The sequence below is a fragment of the Phacochoerus africanus genome, chromosome 3 (genome assembly GCF_016906955.1).
Source record: "Phacochoerus africanus isolate WHEZ1 chromosome 3, ROS_Pafr_v1, whole genome shotgun sequence".
Lineage (NCBI taxonomy): Eukaryota > Metazoa > Chordata > Mammalia > Artiodactyla > Suidae > Phacochoerus > Phacochoerus africanus.
The window spans coordinates 124,639,352-124,656,949 of record NC_062546.1 but is presented as its reverse complement, the minus strand read 5'-3'; the positions used below and the strand labels follow the sequence as shown (position 1 = coordinate 124,656,949).

The 17,598-nt window shown below is 39.4% G+C and overlaps 1 protein-coding gene across 2 annotated transcripts in view; it reads left to right on the top strand.

The window, feature by feature from the left end:
- Window positions 1-17,598, top strand: part of UGGT1 (UDP-glucose glycoprotein glucosyltransferase 1) — a 124,938-nt gene that overhangs the window by 83,141 nt on the left and 24,199 nt on the right. For both annotated transcript variants that reach the window (XM_047772591.1, XM_047772592.1), the window contains 10 exons: window positions 1,027-1,129; window positions 2,184-2,263; window positions 3,820-4,009; window positions 9,207-9,365; window positions 10,027-10,112; window positions 11,790-11,874; window positions 12,996-13,084; window positions 13,663-13,767; window positions 15,358-15,442; window positions 17,242-17,424. In XM_047772591.1, the coding sequence (XP_047628547.1) occupies window positions 1,027-1,129; window positions 2,184-2,263; window positions 3,820-4,009; window positions 9,207-9,365; window positions 10,027-10,112; window positions 11,790-11,874; window positions 12,996-13,084; window positions 13,663-13,767; window positions 15,358-15,442; window positions 17,242-17,424 (1,165 nt within the window). The remainder of the gene's footprint in view (window positions 1-1,026; window positions 1,130-2,183; window positions 2,264-3,819; window positions 4,010-9,206; window positions 9,366-10,026; window positions 10,113-11,789; window positions 11,875-12,995; window positions 13,085-13,662; window positions 13,768-15,357; window positions 15,443-17,241; window positions 17,425-17,598) is intronic.

The window sequence follows — 17,598 nt, the reverse complement described above, 5'->3', positions numbered from 1 at the left end:
AAATCCTTTCAAGTTTATTCCTTTTAAAGATATATCAGAGGATCCTGCTCCTCTTAAGTCACCTTAGAGTCAAAGTGGCCTTTAGAAGGAGGCCAGGTAACTGGAAAGTACATGTGGGAAAATGACATTCTCCCTAGAAATCCTAGAAGGTGTCATTTTTCACTTATTAAGAACAGACAAAATATGTTTAACTTCATACTGAAACAATGTGGTAAAGTTCATTTCTTGGCCTTGTAAAATTGTTCAGTTCTTCAAGAAATGTGGTTGACAAGATGTATTAGCCACAGAAATATTTATATCTATATCATTATGATTCAGTAATCTCATGTCTAGGATGACGTTAATCCTAAAGAAATTTCCAAGTATGAAAGAAAACGAGATGTACGAAGTTCATTCCAGGTTGAAAGCCATCTACATGGCCAGTGAAAGAATAGCTTAAATAAACTGTGGCAGGTTTACTTGGAAAATCAAAGATTATTTCATATTCAGGATATTTGATGAGTAACAACATGGAAAAATCTTTATAATAAATTTCTGGCAGAAAGAATAAACTTATTATAAAGTTGCTGATATTCTGTGGGTGCATCTGATCATTATATAGGCATTTAAAGAGGATTATGTAGAAATTTGCCACAAAGTGGTTGAATTGGAATGGTGAGATTTTATTATTTATTTCCTTTTTTCTCTCTTATGTCAGTCTTTGGTATGTAATATTCATATGTTCCTTTAATTATTTTAAAAAACCAATTTCTCTGGTCATAACCTTGGCAAGAAATTAAAATTGGCATAAAGGTTCTCTGACTATCAAAAACAAACTTTAGAAGCTTTTAGAGGGTTTTGCAAACTTTTAGATGGACATAATCATGTAGTTGACCATGATGTAACCTTTTTTTAAATCTAAATTTTTTCTGAAATGCCAAGAGGGCTGACTGGTTATGTTGGATGTCCCCCATTCCACCCCCCAAGAAGGAAATCAGCTGCTTCCTGTTTTCTTTCAGATTAATGTTTTATCTTTTTGATCTCTAGTGCAATTAAACTGAAGCCAAAGGAAGGGGAGACGTACTTTGATGTTGTGGCTGTCGTTGACCCTGTCACCAGAGAAGCACAGAGGCTTGCCCCACTGCTCTTGGTAGGGACAACTGCAGAGCCAGTTCACGTCATCCATGTTACATCATATTATCGCAAGTGGTCACATGCCCTGAGATTCTCTGGGTGTGTCACTGTTCCCTCAGTTATCTTTAAAAGGCATTGGAAAGTGCTATGGGGCATCTTGGGCAGAGCAAGTGTTTTCAAAAAGATTGGTTATGGCTCTGAAAACAACTTTATAACCTTAGAAAGTGGGTATAAGTTTGGTTGGTTACCTCATGTAATCAAGGAAAAAAATTATCTTTAGAGCAAAATGTCTCCAGATTACATTTATTTATGATACATTTTATTTTATATTAGCAAAGAATTAAAGGTAAATGAATTCTTCATCATTTTCCTTTTTTATAAATAGCATTTTTTGAGTAGCATGTCTTTTAGATATGTACTTAGATATTGCTGTTTTAAAAAAAATTTAAGAGGGGAAGTTCCCGTCGTGGCACAGTGGTTAATGAATCCGACTAGGAACCATGAGGTTGCGGGTCCGGTCCCTGCCCTTGCTCAGTGGGTTAACGATCCGGTGTTGCCATGAGCTGTGGCGTAGGTTGCAGACGCGGCTCAGATCCCGTGTTGCTGTGGCTCTGGCGTAGGCCGGTGGCCACAGCTCCAATTCGACCTCTAGCCTGGGAACCTCCATATGCCTTGGGAGCGGCCCAAGAGATAGCAAAAAGACAATAAATAAATAAATTAAATAATAAAAAAAATAAAAAAAATTTAAGAGAACTCTACCAAAAATACAGTAGTTGTCTTGACTTTTTTTTTGAGGTTTTTTTTTTTTTTTTTTAAGTAAAGTTTTGTATTTTTCCTTGAGATATTAAGAAATGTTCTCTCCCTTAACTCAGTATCAAGTGATACATTTCCGGAGGTATAAGTAAAGTTTTGTATTTTTCCTTGAGATATTAAGAAATGTTCTCTCCCTTAACTCAGTATCGAGTAATACATTTACATTTCCGGGGGAAAAAATGTAAATATTTTGTCTCAAATATCAGTCACTTTGTAGAAGAGATTTTTTATGTTTTGTTATCTGGTCTTCTCTTTAGGTTTTAACTCAGCTGATCAACATGAATCTAAGAGTATTTATGAACTGCCAGTCTAAACTTTCCGACATGCCTTTGAAAAGGTAAAACAAGCTGGTTAAGAAAGCATCCACCAGAAAAACCACACTAAATCTGAAAGCTGAAATTAGATGTTAAAGATCAAATGGGTTTATATATGGATGTTCTATTTGAAAAAATCACTTACCGAAGTTTGGTTTTGCTGAATTTCTGCTCTAATCCAAAGTTCCAAAAACTTAGGTGGCATTAACCCAGCTACTTGCACTGTCCTTTTCTTTTTTTTTTTTTTTTTTGTCTTTTGTCTATTTCTTTGGGCCGCTCCCGTGGCATATGGAGTTTCCCAGGCTAGGGGTCGAATCGGAGCTGTAGCCACTGGCCTACGCCAGAGCCACAGCAACGCAGGATCCGAGCCGCGCCTGCAACCTACACCACAGCTCACGGCAACGCCGGATCATTAACCCACTGAGCAAGGGCAGGGACCGAACCCGCAACCTCATGGTTCCTAGTCGGATTCTTTAACCACTGCGCCACGACGGGAACTCCTGTCCTTTTCTTTCTTTCCTCTTTTTGGTCAGAATTATATAGTTCTCAAAAAATATTTGCATCGATGTAATGTAAATTTACATTAAAATGTGCTCTGCTGTAGAAGGACACTCGTTTGTTTTTCTTCCTAGAATAGTTATTTCTAAGTTAGACTGCATATGTGTCAGAGGAAGCTTGCTGTGGCTCATTTGCATGTATCTTCAAAAAGAAGGCAAGCTGAGCATTGGAATGGTCATTTATGGAAAAGGTTATATGAGAAGCAGTTAATAGTAATAGTGTAGCACATTTGGGGGCTTTGGGAAATTCCTCACTTGCACATGTGCTGAGTTTTATAGGTTAGATTCTAAGTGAATTGAAGCAGGATTTGAAAGTGACAAAAGAATTCCAGCTTTCACCATTGTCCTCATATAGGAGAAATGTTTAAATTATTTAAACATGTAATGTTTTCAGGGCCCACCAGAGAGCTCAGGTACTGTTTAGGACTTTGTTTTTGAGAGAGAGAAAAATGAATTTTTCTCACCAAGTGGAGGCAAGTGCTCAGAAAATGCTTGCAACCCCCCAGCAGCAGCCACTCCCAACCATTCAGGAAGGAAAGACCTCCCACTTAATCCCTCCTCTCCTCTGGCATCTGCAACAAGCACAGGAGGTATGATTAGGTCAAGAGAGAGTTTTAGAAACACTTTCCTCAATCTGGAAGGACCTTCTAAATCCGGTTTGTCTTGGAGTTCCTGTCATGGCTCAGCAGTTAATGAACGTGACTAGGATCTGTGAGGACGTGGGTTCGATGCCCGGCCTTGCTCAGTGTGTTAAGGATCTGGTTTTGCTGTGAGCTGTGGTGTAGGTCGTAGATGTGGCTCGGATCCTATGTTGCTGTGGCTGTGGTGTAGGCCAGCGGCTGTAGCTCCAATTCAACCCATAGCCTGGGAACCTCCATATGCCATGAGAGTGGCCCTAAGAAGACCAAAAAAAAATCAAATCTACTTTGTCTTAAGCCAGTTGTTTACCTGTCTGGATGCCTATAAACTCAAGGACTATGCTTGTATTTTTAAAAAACTAACATTTTTCTTTTCAATTTCAGCTTTTACCGTTATGTTTTAGAACCAGAGATTTCTTTTAGTTCAGACAACAGCTTTGCTAAGGGTCCAATAGCAAAATTTTTGGATATGCCACAGTCTCCTCTGTTCACTCTAAATTTGAACACACCTGAGAGTTGGATGGTAGAGTCTGTCAGAACACCATATGACCTGGATAATATTTATTTAGAAGAGGTAAGTATATTGTGGCTTCCTGGTATCTAATCGTGTGTAAAGCCTCTTGAAGATGTGATGGTGGTAGTCACTGGCTGAACAGACTGGATCACAATCTAGGTGATCTTCTGAGACATCAGTGTTCAGGTTTATTTGTATTTTTAATAAATAACAGCCTCATTGAGATCCAAGTCACATACCACAAAATTCACCCTTTTAAAGTGTACAGTTCAGGGGTTCCTGTTGTGGCTCAGCAGTAAGGAACCTGACTAGTATCCATGAGGATGCATGTTTGATCCCTGGCCTGCTCAATAGGGTAAGAATGGGACATTTTCATGAGCTGCAGTGTAGCTCACAGATCTTGCCTGAATCCTTTGTTGCTGTGGCTGTGGTGAAGGCCAGTGGCTGCAGCTCTGATTTGACTCCTAGCCTGGGAACTTCCATATGCTGCAGGTGTGGCCCTAAAAAGGCAAAAAAAAAAAAGAGAGAAAAAGTGTATAGTTCAGTAGTTTTAGAAGTTTTAATATTCTAAAATATATCTAATTTTATAATGTTTTATGTACCCCTAAGGAAACTCCATGTCCATTAGTAGTCATTCTCTACTCCTTTGGCCCCCTGGCAGCCACAAATCTACTTTTTCTCTCTGCAGATTTGCCTGTCCTGACATTCATCTAAATAGGATCATATATTTTTATGACTGGCTCCTTTCGCTAAAATTATTTTCAAGGCTCATTCATGTTTTAGCATTAGCACTTCATTTCCTTTTTGTTGCCTAGTAGTAATCCATTGTATGGATATACCACATTTTATTATTAACTTATTTATTATATGCATTGTATGGCTAGATCCCTGATAGACATTTGGGTGGTTTGTACTCTGGGGTTATTATGAATAATGTTGCTATGAGCATTTTTGTAGATATGCTTTTATTTTGCTTAATATCTATTAAGAGAATATATATGTACATTATATGTGCATATATATGTATATGTATACTTAAGAGTGGGATAGCTGAATTGTATGGTAACTCTATGTTTAACTCTTTTTTTTTTTGCTTTTAGGGCCGCACTTGTGGCACATGGAGGTTCCCAGGCTAGGGGTCTAATCAGAGCTACAGCTGCTGGCCTACACCACATAGTCACAGCAACGTCAGATACGAGCTGCATCTGCAACCTACACCACAGCTCATGGCAATGCTGGATCCTTAACCCACTGAGGAAGGCCAGGGATTGAACCTGAAACCTCATGGTTCCTAGTTGGAACCCACTGCACCATGACAGGAACTCCTGTTTTCTTTTTAAGGAATTGCCAAGCTGTTTTCCAAAGTTAGTGAATCATTTTTCATTCCTGCCCTAATGACAAATGACATTGTACATTTTTTTATGTGTTTATTGACCATTTGTGTATCTTCTTTGGAGAAATATCCGTTCAAATCCTTGGCCTATTTTTAAAAACTGCCTTGTCTTTTAATTGTTGAGTTGTGAGAGTTCTTTATATACTCCGGATTCAAGTCTTTTATCAGATAATAAGTTTTCCAAAAATTTTCTCCCATTGTATAGGTTGTCTTTTCACCTTTTTGGTGGTGGAAAAAAAAGCATAAAAGTGCCTTTGAAGCACAAGAGTTTCTGATCTTGACAAAATTCAATTTACCTGTTTTTTCTTTTGTTGCTTTTGCTTTTTTGCTTTGCTCAAATGTTTTCTTCTAGTCTAAAACTTAATTTAGTCTAAAACGCCTACATTTTAGTTATTTGATTCATTTTGAGTTAATCTTTGTAAATGGTGTGAGGTAGGATTCAAGCTTTGTTCTTTGAATGTGGATATCCAGTTGTCCTAGCAACATTTGTTTTAAAAAACTATTCTTTCCCCCACTGAATGGTCTCTACACCTCTCTTTGGGATCAGTTAACCCTAAAGGTGAAGGTTTAATTCTAGGCTCTCAGTTCTCCTCCTCTGATCTATATATCTATCCTCAGCCAATACCACAGTCTTGTTAACTGTAGTTTTGTATTAGGTTTTGAAATTAGCAAGAATGAGTTTTCCAGTTTTTGTTTTCAAAATAGTTTTGGCTATTGTGGGTTCTTTTCCTTTTGGAATCAGCTTGTTCATATCTGCAGAAAAGACTGCTGGGTTTTTAATAGGGATTGCATTAAATCCCTAGATCAATTTGGAGAGTACTGCCTTCTTAGCAATATTAAATGTTCCAAACCATGAATATGGGCGGTCTTTCTATTTATATAGGTCTTAAATTTCTTTCAACGATGTTTTATAGTTCTTAGGTACAAGCCTATGCAAGATCATGTCATCTACAAATATAGTTTTACTTCTTTCCAGTTTGGATGCCTTTCTATGGTTTTCTTGCGTAACTGGAAAATTTTTAAGTTACCGATTCAACCCCTTGTTATAGGTCTGTTTAGATTTTCTATTTTGTCTTGAGTCAATTTCTGAAGTTGGTGTCTCTTAGGAGTTTATCCATGTTATCTAGGTTATGTAATTTTGGCATACAGATAGTCTTAGCATTTCCTTATAGTCTTTTTAATGTAAGTTTAATAGAGATGTTTCTTTTATCTTTGCTGATTTCAGTAAGTGGGCTTTTCTCTCTTTCTCCCAGATAGTCTAGCTATAAGTTTGTCAATTTGTTGATATTTGTGAAGAGCCAGGTTTTGGTTTCATTGGTTTTTCTTTATTATTTTTCTGTTGTCTGTTTCATTTATTTCCATGTAACTGTATTTGGAGTCTAAGGTAAATGTTCCTTTTTCCCTCACCCATTTCACCCATTTTCAAAGATAGCATGATTTCACTGATGTGTCTTTAATGTCACTTCACAGCCCTCACTCTATACCTAGCTCAGAGTGGGGTTTTCTTTGTTGTTGTTGTTTTGTTTTGTTTTACTTTTTAGGGCCAAGCTCGCAGTATGTGGAAGTTCCCAGGCTAGGAGTCAAATCGGAGCTGCAGCTGCCAGCTTATGCCACAGCCATAGTAATGCCACATCTGCAATCTGCACTGCAGCTTGAGGCAATGCTGGGTCCTTAACCTACTGAGTGAGGCCAGGGATCGCATCTTAGGGATACTAGTCAGGTTCTTACCCTACTGAGCCACAATAGGAACTCCAGAGTGTATTAGCAAAAGAATTAATTTTCAGAGTTCCTGTCATGGCGCAGTGGTCAACGAATCCGACTAGGAACCATGAGGTTGCGGGTTCGGTCCCTGCCCTTGCTCAGTGGGTTAATGATCCGGCGTTGCCGTGAGCTGTGGTGTAGGTTGCAGACGCGGCTCGGATCCCACGTTGCTGTGGCTCTGGTGTAGGCCGGTGGCTACAGCTCCGATTCGACCCCTAGCCATATGCCGTGGGAGCGGCCCTAGAAAAGGCAAAAAGACACCCCCCCCAAAAAAATTAATTTTCTTCCAGGGGGCTTATAGTGCTTAAGAGCCTCCTTCCTTTTTAAGACTTTTGTGTCTTCCCTGAATATCTCCTGCCCCAATTGAAGGCTGCTTTCTGATTCTATCTTCTGGGAAATTGGGAGATAGACTTGAAGATAGTTACCAAAGGACTTTGTAGCCATGAGATTGAATAACTCTAGTTTCTTTAAGGAGAATCCCTTTGGTACTAAGTTGGGGGGAGAGAGGGAGAAAGAGGGAAAAGGAAAGAAAAAGGTACGTGTGTGCGTGTGCACAAGCATGCACACATGCACACACACGTCTTTTTCTCCACCCTAATCCTATCTACTATATTTTTTAAAAACAGGGAATACATATTTGCTCTTAAAGAACCAACTTTTGTTGAAGAAACTATAAAATGGCCATAGCACTAAAGAACAGTGCAAAGAAGTATAGGATCAAATACAAAGCAGGTTTCTTCTGTATCTTCTGAAATTTTGCTGTTCTTTCTTAGACTTCCTCCAGTTTCTCTGCATTCTATTGAAAATACAGAGCCTGAGGTTGTGAGCATGTGGAGGTTTCCCTCTTAGCTCTTATTATTATACATTTGGAATTTAGTGTTGCAATAACATGTTAAGCTCCAAATAGTTCATTATTAGCATTGGATAGGCTGTAAAACCAAGCCTGAACTAGCCTAGAGTAGAAACTCTTTAATTAGCTAAAGCCGAACTGCCCTAAGACTTTGTAGTTATATCATATTTTCTGCAAAGAATTAGCAGTAACTTAGGCAGTTGGTGCAGAACATGAATGGTTTTATGCCATTATGGAGCCATTAAATACATCTTGGGCATTTGCATTTAGAACAGCAATGTTTTCAGCTATATAAGGCTAAGATGAATTCTCATTTTTCTCTGAGGTTTTTTTGATTTTTTTCAATGTTTCTCTGTTTTCTTATGTAAATTAATCCTTGTAGGATTATCTTATTCGTCTTCTCCATTATTTGCTTTTATTTTTAAAAACTTTTTAAAATAATGCAGTGAATTTTATTGTATTTATAGTTGTACAACCATCATCACTACCCAATTTTAGAACATTTCCATTCCAAACCCCCCAGCATTATTTGCTTATTTGCTTTTAGATCTGTTCATTCTCTCAACAGCTTTTTTTTTTTTTCTTTTTCTTTTTTGGCCACCCTGTGGCATATGGAGTTCACAGGCCAGGGGTCAGATCTAAGCTGCAGTTGCAACCCAAGCTGTAGCTATGGCAATGCCAGATCCTTAACTCGCTGTGTGGGGCTAGGGATTGAACCTGTGTCCTAGCACTCCCTAGACTCCGCCAATCCCCTTGTGCCACCGTGGGAGCTCCTCTCTCAGCAGTTTTATTTTACATGCTTTTTTCTCCAATACTGCCTTCCTAGATTAGCATCTTATCTTCTCATCTGTACTTTTTGGAATAACCTTATTTTTTTTCTCTGTGTCCTTTTCTTTGACTCTCCTTTCAACCACCTAAGTTTTTGAAATTGTATACTCTTGTTAGCTACCAGCACAATCAAAATACAGAGTATTTGTATCACTCCAGAGTATTCCCCTTTTCCCCCCTTGCAGACAATCCCCTCCTCTTTCCCCTGGCCCCAGGCAATGGCTGATCTGCTTTCTATCTGTACAGTTTTGCTTTTTCTTAAATTTTTTGTAAATGTTATCATAGGGATAATTCCACCGTATTTATGTCTGGTTTCATTCATCTTGCATAATGTATTTGGGATTCATCCATGTCATTGCGTTGTACCAGTCGTTTGTCTCTTGATTGCCGAGTAGTCTTCAAGTAATTTAATTTTGGAATTGCAGGTGGACAGCATAGTGGCTGCTGAGTATGAACTGGAGTACCTGTTGCTAGAAGGTCACTGCTATGATATCACCACCGGCCAGCCCCCACGAGGATTGCAGTTTACATTAGGAACTTCAGCCAAGCCTGTCATTGTGGACACCATTGTCATGGCCAATCTGGTAAATAATCAGTACATCAGGAGGCAATACTGAGTCATGCTAATTTGGAACCACAGTTTATGATGGAGCGGTTAGCATTCTGAGCATGAGTGAGATGAAGATTCATGATTGACTGAATTTGGTCAGTGTAGAAATCATCAATTTGTAGTTCCCTATTGGCTGGCTCAGTGGGTTAAGGATTTGGCATTGTCACTACTGTGACTTAGTTTTGACTCCTGGCCTGGAAACTTCCACATGCTGTGGGTCTAGCTGAAAAAAAAAAAAAATCAGTTTAGTTAAGCTTGTAGATTTGAATGACATGATAACTTAAAAGAAAATATGCTAGAATATTCTGCCCTAACCACATTGGCTCCAGAGAATATATTGCTTATGAATAGGCAATGATTTTCTTTTTTTTTGGTCTTTGTTTTGAGATTTGAGACTTATTCGCACATCATATATTGGTTCTTCATTGAGGTACAGCTAAAGGGCAGTCTTGGCTTGATGAGCCTGTATTTTTCTAGTGTTTCTAATGTATAAATTTTAAAAGATGTATTGGTTTGTTAACTATCTTGTTTAAAATATAGGTGACTGAAATTTCAGAAAAAGAAACAACTATCCCTCAGAAACAAAATTTTGATGATTCCAAGAACTAAAATTTGTCTTTTCATCTTGTTCCTAGGGCTACTTTCAGTTAAAAGCCAACCCAGGTGCCTGGATTCTCAGACTAAGGAAGGGACGTTCTGAAGATATTTATAGAATCTACAGGTAGGATTAAGTGATATGGTTACATTTTTTTTAGAGCATTCTGCCGTGGGGATCAGTTTGAATTGAATACTACACTGACAGGCAGTTAATAAGAATTTAATTTGCAATTGTATGTGTGATGAAACCACGCTTTTCCAGGAAATTAAATACGGTGGAATTGTCAAGGTGTAATTGGATAATAAGCAGTATGAATACTAACCATATATATAGTCAAATTTGACCCTATAGTCATTCTTTTTTTTTCCCTTCAGTCATTCTCTTCTGCTCACAGTATCCCAGAATCATATCTTTCTGTCACTGTGATGAAAACTCTAGGCAGATGAGAAATTGAGTCATATTGAGAAAGGAGAGAGGAAATGAAGAGCAGTCAGAGTTTTCAACCCAAGATAGTATATTTCTGTACCCTTTCCAAGTTGCAGATTGACAAGACTTGTAAGCTCTGCCCTTGTAATCTTGGTGCGAGCCCCTGTCTTCCCATGCCTGTGGTGGTCTGGAAGCACTCCCACAGCATCTGCAGAAACTTGCTTTTTGCTTTAAGGTTTGCTGCAAGTGACTGTCAGTTTAAAAAAAAAAAAATTATACTGCCTTTCAGAAGGATGTGGTCTAAATTTTGCATAACATAATTTAAATTAGTCTTAAGTTATGTGAGATTTCATGTCAATTCATTTCAGGAATGATTTCCATTAGAGTTTATTTAAAACATTGTCCTGTCTTGTCCTCATCTTAGTTTCACAAAATCTTACCCGACACACATGAAAGCAGTATGGATTTCTGCACATTTCTTACCAAGAAAGTAGAAGACTTCTCTGTTATAATAACATCTTCATTGTAGGTAGTAGGGTTTTCTCCAACTCATGTTTTCCTCAGATATGGTTTTAAAAAATTTTAGTACTGTCATCGATAGCTTATATTTTGTCTTTCTGAACTCCATCCCTTATGTGTGCCCTTTTCCTGGCCACTCTTCCCATGGTGGCCTCCTGCACCCAGCAGTCCAGGGCTCTCATCCTCCTGCACTTACAATGCTCTGGAATGCTTCATGCTCCCTGTCAGAATGTTACCTTTGCCCCAGAACTCTGCTCTCTGCTGGATGACAATGAATCCAGTGAATTCATCTTTTATCCTGGCTTCTATAGTTAATACCTGGAGAAAATTGGTGACTGGAAATTTTAGGCATTGCAGTTGGTTGGTAGGGAAATACTCTTTTTATTTTCCTCCTCTGCCCCGTGTGCTTGCACACAAAGCTTGCAGTAGGTCCTTGTTATAGGTCTTCCTCCAGAGTGTGGGTGCCAGGTTGAGTACAGGGCCCAGGCCCCCAGGTACTCCTTTATTGAAGGCTCCGTGCTTGGCTGAGATTTTGTGAACACAGATGGTGGTTCCGTGCTCATCGTGTGCCCGCCAGCACTGGTAGCCTCTCACTCTGTGGAAGGTAATTCGGAGAGAGACCCAAGAAGGAAGCTTGGGTTGAGGCAGTTTGGCAGACTCAATGTGTAAGAACAGAGATTTTGACGAGTGCTTCTGTGTTGCTTGAAGGGGTTTCCTGTAGGTTGTGAGAAAATAATTTGTTCAGGAAAACTCCTTTATAAGAAAGATGATGGACTAACATGGAAGGTTGATGTCAGATCATTTACTGCATTTTGAGAATTATGATTATCTAATTTCCTTTCTTTTCTCTCCAAGTCATGATGGTACAGATTCTCCACCTGATGCTGATGAAGTTGTTGTTGTCCTCAACAATTTCAAGAGCAAAATTATTAAAGTGAAGGTGAGTTTGGTATATTAAGGCAGCCACTCTATTATAGTTGGTAAAAGTAGCAGTAACTTAGTATTTGGTATCTACTATGTAAAAACATGTATTTTGAAACCAGACCCAAACTATGTGAGGTGATAGAATGTGTTAACTCCACAAATAGTGCTCTTATTGTGGTGATCATTTCACAATATATACCTGTACCAGGAGTCACACATTGTACACCTTAAATTTACACAGTGTTATTTTTCAGTTACATCTCATCACAGCTGAAGAAAAATGAAAGAAACCAGCCCAAGACTTCATTCAGCTTTGGAATTTTACTGTAGTGTTTATGGAAATGCTGCTTAATATGCGCAATATCTTTTGTCCATATGAGTTTGTGGCCTCTTCAACTGAGAAACTTAAATGTCAGTTGTGGTGTTGGGGTTACCTCTGTGAGCAATGCAAGTCTCATTTTACATAAGATGTTTCCTTAGATACTGTGTTGCTTGTGCAACCACCATTGACATTGTTATTCATGATTTTATTCTCAGAAATTTGGAGAGAATGCCATTGAGCATTTTAACAGCAGTAATAAATGGTAGCTCCATTTAATTTCTCCTCACTTCTGCTTTCTATTTTCAGCATTTTGAAGTTCTTAGTGCCTTAAATTCAAGTGAAGGATATTGTGGAATAAATAATTACACGCAGTAAAATATAAAGCAGGCCACACGTAGTTGAGCAGAACAGTGATCCCTATGCTGTAGAGAAGATTCAGCCCCTCTTTGTCCTAGTCAGTCCTCAAAAAAGGCTGTGACATGAGATGACTCCTTCGTGACATGTACAGTGTGTGCACTGTACTCTTTGCCTGGAACTTGCGGTTAGCTTGGTGAATTATGCTTCTGTTTTTACTTAAACTGTAAGGTTCTCTTCCCATTTTTCGAAGTGCAAACAATTAAAAGGGGTTACTGGCTCCTCACTTAAGACTTTGAGGTGATGTGAATGTACCTAGCCTCTGGATGGGTCCCGGCTTGCAGGAGAGTTAATTCCCAGGTGTTGGCAGTACTCAGCCTACATCCAGTGAAGGTCAGTTTAAACCTGACCTGTTAAACCCAGTAGGAAGAGTAAGATTCATTACATATGACTGATTGCAGGTTCAGAAGAAAGCAGACATGGTGAATGAAGACTTGCTGAGCGATGGAACTAATGAGAATGAGTCTGGCTTTTGGGATTCCTTCAAATGGTAAACTGGCATTCTAAAGAAGTAATGTTCTTAGAGTTCTGTGGTGGTGCAGCAGGTTAAGGATCCAGTATTGTCACTGCTGTGGTACAGTTTCTGTCCGGGTTCAGTCCCTGGCCCGAGAATTTCCACATGCTGTGGGTATAGCCAGAAAAAAGAAGTTATGTTCTTAAGGAAGAAATAGGTCTTTCACTTGAATGTAGAGTAGATGAGTGTTTCCCCCCTGGCTGCCCTCTCATGGTGGGGTTACTTCTGTGCCACACTTCTTGACTCCTGTTGGGTTTTGCCCGCTCTTTGGAGAGTTGAATGGCAGTTGCTCAGTTAACTTTCCATTGTACATTTGTCATTCTGTGGACTAGCTTGTATCCAGTCTACTCCTGCAGTAGACTCCCTTCATTGTCTGTCCTGTGGGCTGCTTTTTCTGGCCTTGCGTCCACCTCCAGAGCGTGAGCATCCTCTGTGCATGTGCTCACGGGAAGGAACAGGGATGGGGAGGCACCGCCTCCTTCCCTCTCCCTTTCAAGGCCTGTGTGTCTGTACTAGCATTTCAAGTGTTCTTGTCTTTACCTTTATTATTACAGGGGTTTCACGGGAGGACAGAAGACTGAGGAAGTGAAACAGGATAAAGATGACGTCATTAATATATTCTCTGTTGCATCTGGTCATCTCTATGAAAGATTTCTTCGGTTAGTCATGTTGGTTATTTCAGTGTATGTGCATGAATTTGTCATAGGGTTCTTATTGTCATAGGATTCTTATTTAGGGAGTGTTTTACGGGATCCTGCCTGTCAAAATTCTGTGTATTTGAAGTACTCTGAGGATTATATATCAAGTACATATATAATTGTACTTGATTTGATCCAGCCAACCTCATGAAGTGGAGCTAAATATAGTAAAGGTGTTTGTACAGCTCTTACAAGGCTATAAACCTTCATTGTATATCATAAACAATGGCATTTATAGAGTTCCCTGTAGCTCCTTGGGTTAAGGATCTGGCATTATCACTGCTATGTTGCAGGTTTGATCTCTGGCCTGGGAACTTCCACACGTTACTGGTGCAGCAAAAAAAGAGAATGGTGTTGAATTATCCACCAAGCATTGCTTAAACCATAAATTAGGAGGTTGATAGAGAGTAAGGGTGGAATAGGGCCATGGACCTGCCTTCCCACATAAGAACACCTCTGTTTAATAGGCCGAGACTCAGAGTCACCCTCTGAGGTCATGCAGCCAGAGCTGAGGAGAGGCACAGACTTGGGCTGGTTGACGCAGCCCTAGTCACCAAGGGGGGAGCCCTCAGGAGTGCCTTGTGGTCAGTGGTCAGGAAGCCTCAGCTATGACTGTGCACCTCTGCCTTGAGAGTAATTTTCCTAATGCCAGAGTTCTTTTTACTGCTAAATTTTCCACTGCAAATCTAACATAGCTAATAATCAAAATGTCACTTTACTCATGTTGACCCCTCATACTTCCAAGAAGTAATATCTGACCTAAAATAGTAATGTCAGATGTTAATATCAACTGAATTTAATTAAATTCCTTGATTCAAAATTTGTTTTTGTTTGTTTTCAAAGTAGAGGATCCTGAAGCTCTACTGAGCTTCCTTATCCATTTGTCATCCACTTACCTCTCTCTGCTCTCCCCCCTAGTACAGGCTGTTGGGGAGGGAACAGTGCTGCCGGAACTTTACAGGCTTTGGCTTTCTTTTTTGTCCTCTCTCTCTCTCTTTTTTTTTTTTTTCTTTTTATGGCCACACTGGGCCAGTGGTTGAATCAGAGCTGCAGCTGAGGCCTACATCACAGCTTGCAGCAATGCCAGATCCTTAACCCACTGAGCAAGGCCAGGGATTTGAACCCTCATCCTCACGGAGACTATGTCGGGTTCTTATCCCACTGAGCCAGAACAGGAACTCCTACAGGCGTTCTTCTTAGAGTGATATTGTCAGTTCAGCACAACCTCCATCATTCATTTGTACCATAATTAACATCAGTTCATGAAGCAGGTTTAAAGACGTATCATAATTAAAACGTGCCTTTTTCTGTTAGGTGTATTTTTATAGGTAATAAGTACTCCTTCTTTCCTGTCCAGTGGTAATGCTATAAGAAGGAATAAGTGCAGTTTTCCATTTTCAACTGCCAAGGGTTTCTCTCTTCCTAATTGAGCCATCACTTAGCTCTGGCATAAAGAACACTGAGTGATCTTGTGGTCAACTCTACTTAATTTTGTTGAAATTAAAGAGAAGATTTGGAAGATTATGATTACTATTTGCTTTTGTTTGACAGCATAATGATGCTTTCGGTCCTGAAGAATACCAAGACTCCTGTGAAATTCTGGTTCTTGAAGAATTATTTGTCCCCCACATTTAAGGTTTGTTCCTCCTCAGGCTTTGAAAAGGGCAACATTCTTGCTGCAGATGCGGCCCTAAAAAAGAAAAAGAAAAGGAGAACATTCTGATTAAGGAGATCTGTACAGTGTTACATACTTTTTACTGTTTCTACATAAATCTGTATAATTTAAAAATTTTCCTTTTATTAGGTTACCCTAATTCAACTGCATAATTCTGTGTTGGTTATTCTTCCGGACTGGTCTGTCTTGGGGGAGTAGTTGTCATAAAACCGAACACAAAATTATGACTTGTTTGAAACTTAGGTAATGTAGGAAGAGAGACTATTGTTTGATGAAGTAACATCCTTCTTCTGAGCCGACATGTCCTCCTTTGATTAGAAAGCATAGCGCTGGTTTCTAGGGAGAAAGATGATTAGTTCTATCACGAACAATTACCCAGTGATCCATCTATGGACGTGACGTATCATCTGTGTAAAACAAGCACACCTGGGAAGTTTTCTGCTTTATTTATATCAGTTAGTATTTGTCATCTGAATTGATTTGTTTACATCTTTTTCTTTGCTGTTCTGTAGAATTGATTGGGCTGCTTTTAACATAGTAATATCTCCCCTAGATAGGTAGTTCACATTTGATTCCCTGAAGGTAATGTATTTTGAATCTGGAAGACTTAATGGCAACAAATTTGTTCAGAGTATTTAGATTTGCCATGGCATTCTCTGGGTTAGGCTGAGTGGTGAAAAAGGCTTAAATCAAGCTAAAAAAAGAAATGGGTTACTGGAGTTCCTCCTGCTGTGGCACAATGAGGTTGGCGGCGTCTGTAGCACCAGGATGCAGGTTAACCTCCAGCACTGGTTTAAAGGTTAATCTCCAGCAGTGGGTTAAAGGATCGGATATTGCCCCAGCTGCAGTGTAGGTCACAACTGCAGCTTGGATCTGGTCCCTGGCCTGAGACCATATGCCACAGGGAAGCCAAAAAAGAAAAAAAATAAGGCTTTACTGAAATCAAGTTTAGGCAGATGAACTTAATTTCCCACTAAAATATGGCACAGATGATCCTATCTATAAAACAGAAACAGAGAGCAGATTTATGGTTGGGAGAGGGGGAGGGGGTGATAGTAGGATGGACGGGGAGTTTGGGGTTGGTGGATACATTTGGAATGGATGGGCAGTGGGACCCTACTGTACAGCACAGGGAACTATGTGATTGGGTCATTTTGCTGTACAATAGAAATTGAACGTTGTAAATTGACTGTATTTTTTTTAAAGTTCGTTTCCCTTAAACACTTCACATATACTCCCACCCACTCACAGATATAAATCAGTTATCTAAAGGCCTTTACTTAAAGATTTTTGGAGTTCCTGTTTTGGTACAGTGGAAACCAATCCGACTAGTATCCATGAGGATACAGGTTCAATCCCTGGCCTCATTCAGTGGGTTTTGGGACATTGCAGTGAGCTGTGGTACAGATGCTGCTCTGATCCTGCATTGCTGTGGCTGTGGTGTAGGCTGGCAGCTGCATCTCTGATTCGACCCTGAGCCTGGGAACTTCTATATGCTGTGGGTGTGGCCCTAATGGGCAAATAAATAAAGGCCTTTACTTAAAGATTTCTGTTATTTCATGTGTTGATTAGAAGTCACTGAAAAACAGGGATTTGACAAAAGTTCATAGATATTCTTATGTAGCCTCAAGTGAGTCAGGGCCATGTTTCTTTGATAAATGTGTTTTACTTGTGCCATAATTGTGGTTGGTTGACTTTACCTGTGAAGTTGTTTTTCCTAAGCAAAGTAAATGATTTTTGTTCCCTTTTTCTGAAAATAGGAGTTTATACCTTATATGGCAAACAAATACAATTTTCAGTATGAGCTTGTTCAGTACAAATGGCCGCGGTGGCTTCATCAGCAGACCGAGAAGCAGCGCATCATCTGGGGTTACAAGATCCTCTTCCTGGACGTGCTCTTCCCTCTGGTGGTGGACAAATTCCTCTTTGTGGATGCTGATCAGGTAAGCTCTGAAAGGCTTTGTTTCAGCAGCTCTATTAAAGGCATTAGACTTCCTTTTCCTTTTTAAATGGTTTTATTTTTCCAAGGGTGAAGAAATAACATGCTTATTTTACATTATTTAGAATATATGGAAAGGCATCACCCAGATGTGATCACTTTCAAAATTTGTATTTGA